This window comes from Brassica oleracea, unplaced genomic scaffold, assembly GCF_000695525.1.
Source record: "Brassica oleracea var. oleracea cultivar TO1000 unplaced genomic scaffold, BOL UnpScaffold00629, whole genome shotgun sequence".
NCBI lineage: Eukaryota > Viridiplantae > Streptophyta > Magnoliopsida > Brassicales > Brassicaceae > Brassica > Brassica oleracea.
This window is the reverse complement of record NW_013617429.1, coordinates 128,589-145,900: the sequence shown is the minus strand read 5'-3', so window position 1 is coordinate 145,900 and position 17,312 is coordinate 128,589. Positions and strand designations below refer to the sequence as shown.

General features: G+C 38.9%; 4 protein-coding genes and 1 pseudogene across 4 annotated transcripts; all 5 read right to left on the bottom strand.

Moving 5' to 3' along the window:
* Window positions 1–355: 355 nt before the first annotated feature.
* Window positions 356–1,914, bottom strand: LOC106319830 (probable prolyl 4-hydroxylase 4). Its single transcript, XM_013758221.1, has 7 exons — window positions 1,713–1,914; window positions 1,581–1,638; window positions 1,399–1,503; window positions 1,249–1,306; window positions 1,005–1,180; window positions 866–935; window positions 356–786 (listed from the first exon to the last, which is right to left on the bottom strand). The coding sequence occupies exons 1-7, from the start codon at window positions 1,835–1,837 to the stop codon at window positions 491–493; spliced, it is 888 nt and encodes a 295-aa protein (XP_013613675.1). The 5' UTR covers window positions 1,838–1,914; the 3' UTR covers window positions 356–490.
* A 250-nt stretch (window positions 1,915–2,164) lies between these two features.
* LOC106319833 (receptor-like cytosolic serine/threonine-protein kinase RBK2) lies at window positions 2,165–5,054 on the bottom strand. Its single transcript, XM_013758225.1, has 9 exons — window positions 4,971–5,054; window positions 4,707–4,798; window positions 4,194–4,619; window positions 3,762–4,013; window positions 3,506–3,660; window positions 3,330–3,409; window positions 3,092–3,227; window positions 2,567–2,716; window positions 2,165–2,476 (listed from the first exon to the last, which is right to left on the bottom strand). Exons 1-9 carry the CDS (start codon window positions 5,036–5,038, stop codon window positions 2,294–2,296), a joined length of 1,542 nt encoding a protein of 513 aa, XP_013613679.1. The 5' UTR covers window positions 5,039–5,054; the 3' UTR covers window positions 2,165–2,293.
* Window positions 5,055–6,595: 1,541 nt separating this feature from the next.
* Window positions 6,596–8,444, bottom strand: LOC106319826 (uncharacterized protein At3g43530-like). The gene is made up of 3 exons (XM_013758215.1): window positions 7,653–8,444; window positions 6,865–7,563; window positions 6,596–6,790 (listed from the first exon to the last, which is right to left on the bottom strand). Exons 1-3 carry the CDS (start codon window positions 7,818–7,820, stop codon window positions 6,596–6,598), a joined length of 1,062 nt encoding a protein of 353 aa, XP_013613669.1. The 5' UTR covers window positions 7,821–8,444.
* Window positions 8,445–9,287: 843 nt separating this feature from the next.
* LOC106319834 lies at window positions 9,288–13,471 on the bottom strand (annotated as a pseudogene).
* A 1,893-nt stretch (window positions 13,472–15,364) lies between these two features.
* Window positions 15,365–16,909, bottom strand: LOC106319831 (S-adenosylmethionine decarboxylase proenzyme 4-like). Its single transcript, XM_013758222.1, has one exon. It carries the CDS (start codon window positions 16,751–16,753, stop codon window positions 15,689–15,691), a length of 1,065 nt encoding a protein of 354 aa, XP_013613676.1. The 5' UTR covers window positions 16,754–16,909; the 3' UTR covers window positions 15,365–15,688.
* Between the last annotated feature and the right edge of the window lie 403 nt (window positions 16,910–17,312).

Sequence of the window (17,312 nt, the reverse complement as noted above, 5' to 3'; positions counted from 1 at the left end):
ATATGTGCTTACATATTATTCTCTTAGAAATTTTGCGGAAAAATATTATTTAGCAATTTTAACAGAAAAAACATGATTTTGCAGTTTTAAAAGAAAACTCAATTTCAAGATTTTTGTAAAGAAAATATCTAATATTAATAATTAATATAAACTAGTTGTTTTTCTATTTATATTGAAAGATATTTAAAACTTTTAGATTTTGAGATGCAAATGCTACATCCAAACTGTACTTTTGTTTCATCTCAAATATCAATTTTTTTTATGTTGTGCATTTTGTTTCCAGATTCAGCATTTAGAGCTGATGCAATTGTGTCCAAATGAACAAATATTTATATCTAGATGCATGGCCTAAGTATATGTGTTTACATACTATTCTCTCGAGGTAACTGTTGTAGTTATGCATATTCCAGTTAGAATAAGTTCACCAACGATAACAACTCTACAAGAGACATCAACACAGAGTTTTAGAAGAGGGTAGGAGAAACAAAGTCTAACAAGCCTTACAGCTACGCCTGCAATAGCCAGGAAGCTCAGCAGAACCAACCATATACTCTGGGTTCTTCGTGCATTCCCCAAGCACCGCCCATCTCTCACAGCTCTCGTTCATATCCGTGCAGTTTCCACCGGGCGCCACAATCCTGTCAAATGAGTCCACGTGGATCCACTTGGTCGCTGACCATTTCTCTCCTTCGATTACAGGACATCCACCGTGAAGGCTCAACGGGTCAGGGATTGCGTCAGGGCGGAGGTTGAAGAACAACAAAGCATCCCCTTTCCTTGGTTTCACTGATAAACAAAAAACAAAAAAACAATAAAACACACACACAAACCAAAGTCTTGTTTTGTTTTGTTTTTGGTTTCTTACCGGCGATTCCTTTCTTGGCACAATCAGAAAGGTCTTCTTGGTTCTCAGATAGTACTCGACGAGAAGGTATCTATTAAAACAAAAACAGATGTTTATGTAAGAGAGGAACAAATGAACCAATACAAGAACTTCATCTGACCTCTGCATTGGGGAAGACGGTTTCTCCACCTCTTGTGACATTAGATAGATACATGAGAACCGTTGCTATGCGGTGTCCACCACGGACAATGTTGACTTTGTCATGGAAGTAGTCGAAGTGAGCATCGTATTTTTGACCGTGCTCGTACCTCAGTACCTGAATGTCTTCTCCGTTCTCTGTCACAAACAGAAACCAAATGAATTCATCTTGTCAAGAATATGAGATTTCAAGTCTTAGTTAGTACCTTTAGGAAAAAATGTCCAAGTGGAGATCTTGTCTTCTATACCGGCAACAATGGGATCCTGTGATCAAACAAAGAGAAAAGAAAAAACTTCACATAAAGACAAGTAAGAATCAAGGAAGGGAAGCAAAGAGAGAGGGAGAAAGATCGAACCTTTGCTTTGGGGATAAAGGTGCCAGAGCTGGTTCGAACCTCGCTGAGCTTGCTCTCTCCACTATCATTATCAGCTACAGCAGATCTCTTGAGGCTCGCTTTTGCCTTTTCACCGAACATATCGAAATTTATATTTACAAATTAAGCTCAAAGCTAAGATGAAATGAAGAAGAGAAACTCACAAGCGAAACGATATGATCACATTCCAATTCCGTGAGGAACCCTTCATACACAAACGCCCTGAAACAACGAGAAACCATATAATTCTCCGATTCATCGAGTTTTAACATTGAAAGGTTCAAACTTTCCCACACCTGGGTTTCGATGAGACCTGCTTGACTTTGGAGGGATTAACAATGGCGCTAGTGGAAGATTGAAGGAAGACGGAGAAGAAGAAGATAGCTAAGAACAATAACAATACATTGTGAGACATCGACATCGTAGTTGATTAGATCTAGAATGCACGCGGGTCGGTACGAGGAAAGAGAAGACGGAAGACATCGATGTCGTAGTTTATTTATGCTCTTGTAATAACGACAAAACAGTTTTTGCCTGTCAGGTTTTTAGAATGTTGTTGTACCGTACCGAACCTAATTGTACCGTACCGGATCTTGCGTATGCCCGGTCCAGCTCCATTCAATTTCAGATAATGTAATTATGCCTTGTCTTTTCTGTGAAATGACCATCTTTGTACTAGTGTTGTATTTGATTTTTTGTATTGAACATTTTTTCAAATTTGAGATTATATATTTTAGTAATTAACATATAGAACAAATAGAATAACATTTAACAAACAATTAGTCAAATATGGAAGAACACCAACATCATGCATGATCAAATATACATATGCAGTAAGTGAAATCATTCTCTTTGTAACTTAACAAGTAAAGATGTTTCAAGAGTCGTTAGATGTTCCGAGAACAGTCTCCATGTGTCGATTAATATCGTTCAAATATTTTGTTGAGTTGTATTCTTCGTTATCCAATAGTTCTTCTGAGTATGTCCTCTGCAGTTTTGAGTTTTCTCCTTCTTTTAGCTTATCTAAGCTGCACTTGTCTCCCTTCAGAATCTCCACAACCTGTGTATGTGTATCATAAGTCATTATATATATGTGATCATATTAATCACTTTTGCTAAAGAAAAGTGTGAATGTTTTTGTTATGCGTGCCTGGCTCATGTGAGGCCGGTTCATGGAGGTTTGGTGTATACACAAGGACGCTATGGAGACAAGACGGTCCAACTCTTCTAAGTCATAGTCATCTCCTAAAATCGGATCAACAAGTTCTTTGATCTTGTTCTCTTTGATCAATGGCTTGGCCTACAAAAACATAGATAGTCCATGTTAGTACTTTTCACAAAGAAATGGATTATTAATAAGAAATCTCATGTAAGTCTCTCATATTTTTAAAAATCCAAAATTATTATAATATTAGATAAGTATTACAAAAGATGAAAAATCTACTTAAAATTTTAAAATAGAAACTTAAAATCCAAATGTTCTCAACTTTTCGAAACACCATTTTATAACAATTTTTTGGTTTGTGGAAATGTATGAGACTTAACATACTATCATTACAGACGGTCTAACAATCTACTCACATTGGTTCTGAAAAACCAAGATCCATGTCAAGTACTTATGAGATAAGGGCTATATCTAGCTATAGGGTTTAAGGGAGGGTTACACATCACATACCCACATGACAACGCTATGTTGTGCGCTGTCGATGGCTTGTTTACCAGTAATGAGCTCAAGAAGCAGTACACCAAAAGCATATACATCTGTTTTCTCGTCTACAATCCCGTGCATGAAGAACTCTGGCGGAAGGTAACTGATGTATGAAACACATAAGAGATTATACGTGAGATTTATAAAGTACAAGAGATAAGTGAATCCATGTATATATGATCTACATCAATGAGAGATTCCAAACCCGAATGTTCCTTCCACTTTGGATACAGTATGGTGAGTCCATTGGTCTGGTAGCCATTTCGCTAGCCCAAAATCAGATATCTAATAAAGAAAATAAGGATACGGTTTGAGTTCATTATTGTTTCATAATCATAAGTTCGTAAGACTATATCTTATCTTTATCTTAATAATCATTACCTGAGCCTCAAAGTTCTCAGTGAGAAGGATGTTAGAAGCTTTGATGTCTTTATGAATGATCCTTCTTTGACAACCTTCATGGAGATAGTACAGTCCCTCAGCTGTTCCCATCGCCACTTTGTATCTTATGCTCCAACTCAGTTTATCTTTTGCCTCTACAAAAGTATTATAAAAATCTTAGTTAGTTCTTTGAATCATTAAATGAATGTCAGACAAGATTGCTTTGAAAACATCAAATAATGAAGAAGTTGTTCACCGTATAGCAAAGAAGCGAGGCTTCCATTAGGAGATAGCTCAAGAACAAGATGCATCCCTCCTTCAACACAATATCCAATAAGCTTAGCAATGTTTGGATGATCTACATGAACTATGATCCCTAGTTCTGATAAATAATCCATCGTCATCTCTTCAGCAGACCCTCTAGTCAGTTTCTTTACAGCTACTATTTGCCCATCTGCCATCTCTCCTTTATATACCTCCGCATATCCACCTTCTCCGATCAGATTCTCTGCCATAATATCCACAATATTCATGTCACATTATTGCATATATAAACAAAATGTCACAAAGATTCTCAGAAGTAACAAAATAACATACAAAATGTAACAAAGATTCTTCAACAAAATAACATACAAAATGTAGCAAAGATTCTTTAAAAAAAAAGATTTTAGAAGTAAGATTTTCTAACCAGGGCTATAGCCATTTGTAGCGGTTTGAATGTCTTGGAGGGAATAGTTTTTCCAGGAAGGTTTGAAAAGGAACAAGTCATCAGTGTCAAGAGCAGCAGCAGGTAGAACAGGGACCATGTTGTCTTTTATGCGTTTGCTCTTGCGTCTGGTTAGTTTAGGGACTCCTTTGAGATGTGAGAATGTATTGAATGGCATCGCTGATGATCCTTTCTTGAGTAGACGGTGGAAAACTCTCCAGTGACCGTTGGTAGGTCCTACATGCGAATGATGATGACGGCGATGGTGGGGATGATGATTAGCTTCTGATGATGATGTGTCTGACGTGCTCAACACGGAAGATGATAATGTTTCAGATTCTATGTTCCTTAGTAAATCATCGTCTGATTCTGATTTGTTTGCGCAGAAGGTTGCTATTTGCTCTTCATCTGGATAGAATGATGGTAAGATTTTCATGAAATTGTTTAGTCAAGAATAATCTCAAAAAAGTAAATGAATTTTTTTAATAATTTTACCATGAGAAGAGAAAGAATCAGAGAAGCCAGCTCGAGATCTTCTTGTTGAGAGAGGAGTTAATTGTTTTCCACGATTCTCAACGTTTACATCGCTGCAAGATCACGTGTTCACATCAAAAAAAAACAAATTTAAGTTACATTATTTTCAGATGACTTGCAAGACAAGGTACACATACAATGGTTTGCAAATCTTTTTTCTCCGAGCAACATTAAAAACATATGTCTCTATATATTTTGTCAAAGGAGATAAAGAAAGGAAATTACTCGGAGGGAGACGGAGAAGACGTTGTCGTGGAAGCAAGAGTTTCTGAGGAGTCTCGAACGCCTTCCATGGAATTGGAGACAGAAAATGAGATTAAGGAAAGAGAAGAGAGAAAGTAACGGAAGACATGATCATTGGTTCTCTTTTATTACACCTCATCTTCTCTTTTGTTATAACTGAAAATCCGCCTCTTCTTTCTTAATTTTAGATGAAATGAAAATTATATTTTTTTTCTTTTCTAAATAGAAAATTCCCAGAGAATATTCTCAATAATTTGATCAATATCTAAAACCTAAATTTAGAGTAACAGACTAATGTATTCTCCAATCTCAACTTTCTAATTAAAGTCAAAATGAAAGTGAAAAAAAATTACTACCATTTTCCGACATTTTCAGAAGGAAGCCATTGTTTATGTGGGTGGATGTGACAGCTCCCACGTTGGTGGGTTAATGCCACGTGACACAATTCATTTCCAGACAAGCCGACAAAGGTTAGTGGACCTGAAGTCATTAGAAACAGACACAAATCTACATGCTGACCACTTATCTGTGTCAAAGCTTCTTCTTCTATGGGTCCGGATAGTGTTGATAACCTTTGGTGTTTGTGATTCGTTCCAAAGACGTTCAAGCTTAGAAGGAATGCAATGCAAGGAGAAGGAAGAAATGACAGAGATAAAGAAAAGCCACATGTACATTTGTGATTAGGAAGCATTGATAAGTTGCTTATTATATAAGGCTTTCTGAACTAGTTTTCTAACGATCATTCGTTTTTGGTGGAGAGTGATTGCATCTTTCGACAAGGCATGTCGAATAACGAGCTCGGCCCAAAAGCACAGCCCAGCAACTTGGGCGCCCGAGAGCTCGACGACCAGAAGATTGATATGAAGAGGAGACTAACTCCAAATGCCCTTATGGAAAAAAATTCATTCTTCTTGTCCCTTCTCTTTTCCCATTACCCCTTTGTCTTTGAATTCCCTATACTAGCCTTTCTTTCTTTAATATATTTCTTCTCCACCTCATTAATTCATTTAATTTTTCAATTAAATACACTCAACCAAACACAACAACCAAATGGGGTCCACAAACAACCTTAACCAATCAGATTTACCTTGGCCCACATGTCTTCATGTTTCCTCTCCTCTCTCCTCTGTCAGCGTGAAGAGCTCTTCTTCCTCATCCTTCATTGGCGATTTTGAAGCTTTAACATCAGGTAATTCTTGTCCGTTTTTCATGAAATTTTGTGTGAAATATCTTTTAAATGTTTGTGTAAACCATGGGTAACCTAAAAAAGTAAGAATTGATGAAAATTTGAAAGAGAAAAAATGAATTTAAAAACTGTGTATATGAATTTCGGGTTTAATTTATGTCCGTTTTTGATTAAATTTTTGCTGGAATACTTATAAAAATAAGTGTATATATCGGCTAGTGTAACAAAAGAAAGGTTGAATGCAAATTTTAAGAGATTTAAAAGGATTTTGTAAACTGTATTTATTGGTTTTAGGGTATATTTTATGTACGTTTTGAGCCCGTTTTGATGATTTCTTCGGTGTAATTTCATTAATATGAATTATATAACATGGGTAATGCAAAATGAAAAGGAAAATCAGTTTAAATTTTATTATATTCTTCTAGTTTCTACTACAAAGTATATATACATATACCTTTGTGTGTCCAAGTGCAGCATATATATCTTCCAAAGGATAGCCCTTCATGCTACTCTTTGTAAAGCGGCTCTTGCACATCCTAGGACAATCTTCAGAAGGTGTGTCTGCAGATAGTCGAAATGTTTTCCCCAGCTTAGGAATACACTCAAAAGCCAAAATCTACACAAATATTGTAGCGCTGTCAGATTTACGGTTATAAAACAACTCATATTTGACTAGATTGTATGCTTTACCTCTAATGGAATTATGAATCCAGGAAAGCCGCATGCCGGGTGCACTTCACCCTTCAGAAGCTCCATCATATGCTTAATGTTCTTTATTGCATCTTCAAATGTCAAACGACCCCATGGAAATGTTCTGCAAACATCCAAATCTTCCACGATCCTTAAGATGAACGGATCTACTGGTCCGGAATCCTTTGCCTGTCCTCTGATAACCCGACCAAGGAAGAACAAGACAGCCATCTTCAATCTATCATTGCATGGCGTCTTCATAGACAACAGCTTCTGCTCCACATCTGTTATGGTGATCTTCTTTAGTCCACCGAAGTAATAATCCACAAACTTCGTACTCCCGAGCTTCAAATATTTCCTTGGATACTCATGGCAGTCTAAGCCCGAGATGAGGGCATGCTCCCTCATAGAATAGCGGATGGGAACACCATTCAGACTAAACCATGCAACATCTTCTTCTTCAGTCGAAATGGTGCGCAAGAGTAACATCCACATTCCTTGGAGCTTCAGGTATTGTTCATCAGGCATGTGGAAGAAGTGACGAAATTGAGGATGGGTTGTGAACCATTTAACCTCCTCCTTAAGCTTCTTAATCACGTCCACTGTATTCTTCACAAAGCACTTGGTTTGAATCTTGCAAGTCTTCGTGAACTCTGTGCTCTTGAAGTATAATTCAAGGGGCTGTGGTGGTTGCCTTGCCTGCAGTCATAATATATATGTATTAGTCATTTGTTACTACTGAAACTAGTATACTTTCACACTGACAATGAAACGAGTGCAAAAACTACCTTAGATGATACATCAGACATGTCATCACTTTCTGAATCAACAGAGAGAGAAACTACAGTCGTTTCTCTTGCCGGCTCATTCCCAGCTGAGACCGCCTTTCTAGCTCTAGTTCTACTGGAGACTCCAACGCACGTAGTAGATGGATTCTTTCTTTTTCGGCCCTTCATTTCCTGTACAAGAAGTTAGAAACGCTGTTAAGAACACAAGTCACCGTCAATTACTCCAAATGCAAACCGCATAGCAAACATCAATTATTACATCTCAACAATGCAATACTCAGAGGAAACTACTCACTTACGAAAGGAACGAAGATGGAGACTAGAATTTCGTCGGAGAAAGAAGAAGAAACGAAGCGGTTCTCGATTCTACGAAGCGGTTCTCGATTCTAGAGAGTTGAGACCCGAGAAATAAGAGGGAGAGAGGACGTCTACGGAGAGATTAATGGATTCTTGATTTAGACGAAGGAAGACGACGAAGAAAGCCACAACGCACGGAGGCTAGGGTTTCGTCGCAATCGCAAGAGAGAAGCCGGAGAGGAACGAGACGGGATTTAGATTTAGGTGGAGAGGGAGAGAGACAAAACGCTTCGTTTAGAGAATAGGATCCAGTTCAGTTTGGTTGGGTCGGGTAGAGCAGGTCGGGTTGGTAATAAGTTGGTTTCATTAAGGTCCCTAACGTCTTTAACCACGTTTTACCCGATTTTATATTTTAAAAAAAATAAAAAATATATTCTTTTTTATTACAGGGTGAATTGAGCATTTCTAATGGAGAGGGAGGGGCATTTCGAGTTAAACTCCATATGAAGACTATGTCCAGGTGCTCGATCCATTAAAACTCGGTCCAGTTTATTAGGTCAACCTGGCTCTGTCTCTTTAGTTGTTGAGGTTTGTGTTTTGTGATGTGAACAATGTTATTTGGCAGACCTAAAATAGCAATGATATTTGCATTTCACAAAAGCTTGGTTATTTTGAGAGGAAATTCTCTGTTTTATTTCTCTCATTTGAATCCTTTTTAACATAGTTATTTTCCCTGTTCAAAAACTCGGTTAACTCAGCCGCTTGGCCGGCGAGTGTACGTGGAACAGCCAACCACAGTGTCAAATCGACCATAATCAAAGATAAAATCAGGATCTCGAAATTCTCTTGTTTTGTTTCGATTTGTGTTAAAAATCAATGTAATTTAGTTAGATGTACCAACATTAGAAAGAAATAGGCAAGAACATGTTGAAAACAATGAAAAAACAGGAGACAAAAATGGAGGCTAGTGTTTTTTGCAGGTTAAAATCGCAGGGTACAAGAAATGAGGTGACTCGGTAAATTGTTTATAAAATCTATCATTAGTTATAAAAAAAATTGTTTATTATATTTTTATTCACTATTCTAATTAATAATGTTTTCTAATTAATAGTTTATAATATAAATTTTATTATATTAATTTAATTATTAAATATATTTCTTATGTGGCTCTGCCACTGCGCAATCCTACATCTCTATCGATGCTCCTTTGAAATATCTCTGCATAGAAGCACATAATCAATAAGCGTACAAACATACACAATCTCTGAGTTTCTTAGCAATGTCAACCATGATTCTGTTTTCAATGACTGAACTTTTTAAAGAAGGTGCATGCACACATACACAAATAGCACTCATAACAATTGAATATATGGAACGTTACATACTTTCTAATATAAAAATAACTAGAAACGAGCAAAGAAAGGGAAGTAAATCAAACCTGCCCAGAAGCTATGACTACAGCCTACAGGTTCGCTCATGATGGCATGCGAGAGCATACAGGATACATTTAAGCTATTTGGGCAATTCGAGCACCAATACCATCACTAGCAAAACTTCCAATACCTACACAGGGCTTAACCTCATTCGTTTCCTTGTCCTCGCCTCTGCATTCTCATCACGTCCAGATTCTTCTTCCTCCTCAGTTTTATTGCGTGCCTTTATGTTTATGTCGATTATTGCATCAGAAAAGCCAGCGTCATTATCATTGACATCATCCTCTATATCCTCCTCAACGTCATCATTATGACCATCACCAACTTCATACTCTTCATCCTCAGCACCTTCCTCATCATCACCACTCTCATCTTCATCACTGTCACAGTTACCTCCATCATCATCATCGTCTTCGTCATTATCATCATCACCATCCTCGTTAACATCATCATCCTCACCGACACTATCATCTTCATCCTCAGCACCTTCAACATCATCACAACCTTTATCGTCATTATCATCATCATCATCCTCCTCATCATCATCATCTTCATCATGCTCACCACTTGCATTTTCATTGTTTGCCTCTATGTTTATGCCCATACATTCTTCGTCTTCATTTTCTTTTTCGTCAAGAATACAATGAGGGTCCTCCTCCAAAAGTCGTACACCGCAGCCTTTGACCTTCCAGGGTTTATCATGGACTCTGAACACAAAACTAAGCTCGCTGAAAGTGGTTTCTTCGGCTTCAGGGCAATCCTGGTTTAGAGAGAAAGATTCTTCAAATATATACAAATGCTCTCTACGTCCATATAGAGCTAGCATTTGGAGCTGGGTTGATCCACGCCCGACTGTGAGGCCATTCTGTTTACCCCTGACGCGACAAGTGACAGCCACGGATGAAAAATTAACATCTACGGAAACGGAATCCTTGGGATTAATATTGCCTTTTGACTCTAAAGGATGAAGGAAAAGGTCTTGGAATCAAACTGATCGTTAAGGAACCTGAAGTAGCTCGGTGAGTGAAGTGTGCAGGCACTTCTTGACCCGGTAAGACCGCATGTTTGCAAGCTGATGTCTGGATGAGCTTTCTCGCTTTTTGATCCAGGTTGAAGCAGTAAGCAAAGTTTAGGCAAATCTTTGGATTGTGGAAAGAAGAGTCAATTATCTTCAAAAATACACAATCTTCTGCATCTAGAGATAGAAGGGAACCTGGAAGCTGTGGAAGTGCTACGAGGTCTCTGCATCCTGAGACATCAAGCTTATGCAAACTGGAATAGTCATGAAACCATTACCGCCGAGGAAACATAATGATATTGGAGATGTAAGAGCCTCCCCTCCTCGGGTAGACATATCGGGAAAATGTAGTCAACGTAGAAGTCTGATCGTAATGTCCAACTGCGCATCAAGTCACGCGACCATTCGATTCTTGCTTCAAATAAGCCATCATCAGTAATTTCAACATAATACAAAAACTCAGACCAAGAAAATAAAGATTCTTCAACTTAGAAATGTTTGGAGATATAGTTTTCAGCTTCCCGCATCCATACATAATTAGTTTACGGAGACGAAACAGATTCCCGATCCATGAAGGAACTTCCTCTATCCCTGTATTGCACAACTCCAACTCATTAATGCTGTCAGAAACATTTGGGAACTCCTTCAGGTTTCTACACCCTGTCATATCCAATTTATAAAGACAAGACCAAGTGCTGATTGATGATGGCATCTCCTCTATCGCAGTATATCTCAGCTTGAGTTCTTTCAAACTCGAGCAACCACTGAATTCCATCACGAGCACGCAATCGTTAAGTTTGCTGACTGTGAGCTCTAACAAACTTTTGCAGCCACAAAGGTCTAATTCCTCGAGACTCGTTGCTTCTGATAGATCAGGATTCTCTTTCAGATACTCAGATTTACTCAAATCAATCAGCTTGAGGCAAGGGAGAGGCTATACAAAAAAAAAACAAAGATAAATTTTAGAGAAATGAATAATCGCGCTTTACACGCAAATACAATACAGACAAAAAAGATGAATAATTTTACTTGGATTCCCTCCCAAAGCTTCTCCAATTTGCTAAAGTTCGACAAGAAACTTGGCAGAGAACTTGGAAGGCCAAAATGTCAATGGACAGTTGTTCCAATGTATCAACCTGAGTTTGTAGGGAAGACAGTTGAGGCCTTCGGGTATGCATAAGTTATCAGGGGAGATTTTTAGAAACTGGAGATTATTCATCCCATCGAAACAGCTTTTACTCATTTGGATTTCCCCTCCCTCTGAAGTGTCCAAAAATATGCCTAGGACTTTTCCAGTACCCTACAATAGTTTATCAAAAAGAAAAAAATATCAGCTTAAAAAAACAAGAAAACAGCATACTGCACACGTGAACAAAAACTTACAGGATTTTCATAAAGTACATCAGCAATTTCGGTGGTATCCCACAAGAACTGTGCCTTTCCAGGCTCCTCCAGAGACTGTTTCTTGACAACTTCTCTACCCGTTCGTTGCAGTAAACAATGCATATCTACGTATCCGAAGAATGTAGATATAAGAGATTTATCAGCTAAGATTTGAAGCCCATGGTTGACATCCAACCCGCATTTTTCAAGAAGTCTCTTTAAGCGATCAACCTTGAAGCGGTAAGGGAACTTAGAAAAGAAACAAGCCAAATACAGAAAAAGAGCTTTATCTTTATTATCACTTAAACCGTCGTAGCCAAATAATAGAGTTGATTCAATTTCTCTGTCAAGGCTAGACCTGAGCCTTGGTAGTGCCTCTATCCACTCGTCCATGGACATTCCTCGTAGATACGATCCCATGACTTTCAAGCCTAGAGGAAGATTACCAGCTAGTCCGGTAACTTCCCAAGCAAGCCTTTCAAAACCATAATCTGGAGAATTTTGACCAAAAGCATATTGACAGAAGATCTGCAGAGCCCAAGTTGAAGCTGGAAATATCATCTCATACATATGGTTGGTCCTGAGTCCCAGTGACTTGAGAAGTTTTTTATCTTCGGTTGTAATGATAACAATACTTCCCGGACCAACCCATCCACGCTGGTTTGCCATCTCCTCTAATTGCCACCGGCTATCCACTTCATCAAGAACAACCAACACTTTTTTGCCACTCAGCATTTGTTGAGCCACTCCTAAGTGACGAACCTCAATATCCTTTTGGTTGAATATTTCAGACAACAAGTTTTTCTGCAAACGCAACTTCAACTGATAGTCATTACCACAAGGCTTCTCATAACTTCCTCTGATATTCTCCAAAAAAGTGTTGAATGGAAAACATGGAGAGAGTTGGTTGTATAAAACTCTGGCGGTGGTCGTCTTCCCAATCCCGGCAGGACCCACAAGCGCAATGACCTTAACTTCTTCCGACTGTAGGATCAACTTAGATTTTATCTCTGTGACTTGATATTCTGTGCCTACAAAGTCATCAAAGTCCTTTGATGGTGTAAAACCCAGCACAGCCGTGACATCTGAGGCTACTTTGTTGATCAAATCAGCTTCGTTGCCACTAAAAAAAAACATATGCTATTCATTAAAACAGTCATTACGTACACATAATAAGCAAATGGAAGTAAAATTGAACGAACCTGTTGCTAGAGTGGTAACCAGCTATACCCGCGACTTCCTCCAAAGCTTTCCTCCATGCCTGCGTCACCTCTTCTGTTTTTCCCACACAGGTTTCATCGAAGGCGTTCCCGAAATCTCCTTTCTGTTTCCTAACATCAGATGGATCCACTTTGTAGAAAATGGTCATCACTGTTTGTTGATTTTCTTCCCTGCACTTCATGATCTCCACTAACTCATCCAAACACCAGCTTGAGGAGGCGTAGTTACGGGAGAGCAAGACGATGGCTACCCTTGATTGTCTGATCGCTCCTAGAAGCATGGGACTGATGGATTCGCCTCGCTTGATCTCGTGATCAATGAAAGGTATGATTCCCTTGCTTTTGAGCTCTTTCAGAACGTGACTAAGAAAGCCTTCGCGCCCGTCTTCTCCACGGAAGCTCAGGAAGGCGTGATACAACCAACTGCGAGACAGAGATGAAGAAGAAGCCATGGATAACAACACGAAGAAAAATGATCACAAAGCTTTCAGATGGGAAGAAGAAATAGCATCGGAAAAGAGTAAAGACGCGTAAATAGATAAATCTTGACTTTTCATGTCGAGACAAACAGTTTAGAAATGCAATTTTTTACATAATTTTTTTGTATTATATGCATAGTAGGAGCTAAAACAGGTTGTTTAGATTTAGAAAAGGCATCTTCCTGATGCAATCCGGGACTCTGTCAGAAAAAGCACCTTCCAAAGACGTGTGAAGCAATCCAGGATTGTGTCAATTTAACTATTACTTAAATAAATTGGTCTCGACTCTCGAGGAAGATCAGGATTTTGAAGGTTTCTCATTTACATCACCAGATAACGACAGAACCTAGAGCGCTGGAAGATCTCTACAAGAAAGCTGACAACATTCTTGCATCCCAAGAAACCCTGATACAAATGGAATAGGCTTTAAACCTTCTCGGGTAAAATGTAGTGAGCGTTGTAGTCTGATCGTAATGATCTCCAACTCCACAATGCTGCATTTTGGGGAAGTCCTTGAGGTTTATCCAATCTATAAAGACAAGACCAAGTGCTGATTGATATTGGCGCTTCATCTATTGACTATTGTACAACAGCTTAAGATCGTGGACTTTCAAACTCGATCCAGCAACTTCTGAGTACTTCCAAACTAGAGTAACCATTGAGTCCTTTCAAACCCCGGCATTCATGGATGCCCAATATCTTGATGTTTATAAAACTGCCGATAGAAGAGGGAAGCCAGCAACTGTCATGTCTGCAGACTCTAAGCTTAGTGGCATTGCCAATAGAGCTTGTGAGCTCTAACAAACGTTTGCAGCCACTGAGGTATAATTTCTCGAGACTAGTTGTTTACAAAAGTGAAGTTTCAGAGTGGAGGGATTCCACTGATTAGTAACAAAACAATTTAAGTTTGGCTACTGGACATAATAATAAGATTTGGGTTTTTAAGCCTATTATTGTCACGTGCAAATTGTATTTTAGTATGTTGGGGATGGATAAAGAGTTTACATGCGCGATTATTAACTTTAACCATATATTAATTTCCTTTTTCCAAGGTCAACAGCAAAAAGCATTACTTGAGAATATAAATACTCCCTCTATTTGATATTAAGTGTGGTTTTAGACTTGTGCATACGGATTAAGAAAATAATTAATTTTCCATGTTTTCTATATAAAAATACAATTAACTATACACCTAACCATATTTCAACCAATAGGAAAACAAATAACAGAATAAAATTAATAAATTTTGCATTGAAAACCGAAAACGATATTTATTTTGTAACAAAATTTTTTTTCTAAAATGACACTTAATATGAAACGGAAGGAGTATTTCGTTGTTTGAGATTTTTATAATAGTCTAAAGCACTTAAACATGCACATTATTAGGTCTGAACCCATGTTATTTCTATTTATTTTTTTGTGAAAAGGCTTCGAATCGATGTTGTCGGTTTTTGTTGTTCTAACCATGGGTGAGTTTTAAAATTCTGCTGGATTTTTACTTCTTAAGCGAAGATGACACCAACGCTATAGGCCATAAAGCTAATTTGACCGAACTTGTTAACATCAGCAACTGGCGTGTAATATATACTATCATCGTGATGCTAACTCCGGACTGAGACGTATGTTAATTTGCTAACTCCGATCGAATGTACCTGATTCTGACAAAACACAACGAAAGCTGGTTAAGCAAAACTTATATCCTATATTGGAGGGATATCTTTTGTACTATTAACTTATTTGGTTTTGATTTCTCTTGTTCTTAGGTTAACAGGCATGCATACTTGTGCTACTTTATTTTTTAAAATATTGATTTTGACAAATATACTTCGAACGGTAGTGAATGAATTAATTTGCACCCATCAAATTAAACCGTGTAACAAAAGACGGATATAGATATTTAAGATAATTTTAAATTTTTAAAGATTTCAAAAACAAACATAAGAAAGAAAAGAGAAAAAAAGAGCAGACATTTTTTACCATCCCCCACTAAAATTCTACAACACTGAACCTCAAAAATGCTTAGGCGTGACATTGCCACAAGTGCAAAGTGGGGTGCATGATCATACGTTCCCACTTGTATCTTTTTTTTTTGTAAACTATCCCACTTATATCTTTCCTTACCCAAATTCACCAATCATCTCCTTCCACGTCATCACCTCCCCTTTTCTTGCTCCTCTCAACTAATTAAAAACCTAAAACCCTTTCTTTACTGTTCTCCTCCCTCCGGCGAAGAATATTTCCGGCGAGGAGTGAACGACTGAAAAACAACCGTTCCCGATCCAGGAAACTCATCCACAAGTCTGCTCCGACACGTAAGACCGAGCTTCTTAGCCAACAAGCGCTCCACGCGCTTCGTCACCTCGTGGTTATAATCCTCGCCGCCGTAAGTGGTGGCGACTGAGACGCAATCTGGCCGGAAAACATCAATCGCGCGGGTCAACACCTCCGAGATATCTCCGTGGCCGTCGTTGTAGAGAGACAAACCGCACTCGAAGCTCGCGTAGCTGAAACCGTCTTCAGGCGTGACGTGGATGGTCGAGTAACGGTCTCCGTCGACTCCGTTCATCGAGTAGCCGCAAGGATCAAACGCGAAATCGCATATAAACGCGTTTGCGTTTATCATATCTATACCGCTCAGCCGCGTCATCTCTTTCCCGGCGGAGTCGCTGTTTTTACCGTCGCCTTTCCGTCTGAAGAAGCTCCGAGCGTTGACTCGGTCAAGCTCCGTCATGCAGACCTCAACCACAACGAGCGGCTCGTCGGGCGCCACGTCAGCGCTCGCTGTGAACACGTGCCAAGCACGTGAATGATTATTATTATTATTAGACGGCGTCATGACGGAGGCTTTACGGTAACGGAGGGAGTTAGGGAGGCTTTCTTCGACGATGACCACTTCGTCTTTGAAGCTGGTGTAAGGGAAAGGCTGCGCTTTCGGGAATATGAAGCTCCCTCGCGAGTAGCGACACGCGCGTAGCGTGAGGCTGAGGGTACGCGCGAGGTGGATGAATGGTCGGATTGATTTGAGGAGTTGCGTGGTGCCGCATGTTTTGATGATGATTTTGGTTGGGTAGACGAAGAGGCTCGACTCGGAGAGGACGTAAGCGTCGAAGCTGTGGTTCGCTACGGCGGAGACCACGGTGCACTGCACTTCGTTTAGGACTTGGTCTAGTGATTCGAAGTCGATTAGACGGAGGCCCATTGGGTTGTTATTGGTTGTTGAGAAACGAAGTTCGAGTCTTTTCTCGAATCCCTCGAACCCGGACACTGCCATTGCAAGGTCAGAAGAAGATGGGTGAGTATAACAGAACAGAGGGGGTTGCTAGGACAGAGCAGAGAGAATGTGTGTGTGTAGAGAGAGAAGAGAGAGGTAGTGGTGTTCAGTGGATGACAAGTGGTATTTATAGGGAGAGATTCCGGAGGATATAGAGAAGGAGGAGCATGCGGGTTACACCATCTCTAACCCACTTATATTTTTATCTCTATATTTTTCTCTCAAATAGAGAAACTCTATTATATATGTGAAAATGCTCCGATGTATGCCTCTATAATAGAGTTCCTCTATTTATAAGAGAAAATATAGAGATACGATATTTTTACCTCTAAATATAGAGGCAAAAAGTAAATTTCCTCTATATTTTCCTCTAAAATAGAAGAATTCTATTATAAAAGCATACATTAGAGCATTTTCACCTCTATAATAGATATCTCTGTTTTAGAAAAAATTATAGAGGTGTACATTGGAGATTTTCTTAAGAAAAGAGACCAAAAAATCATGATTGCAGGCATAATGAAACGAGAAAGATGATGAGAGTTTGTGTCTGCTTTCTACG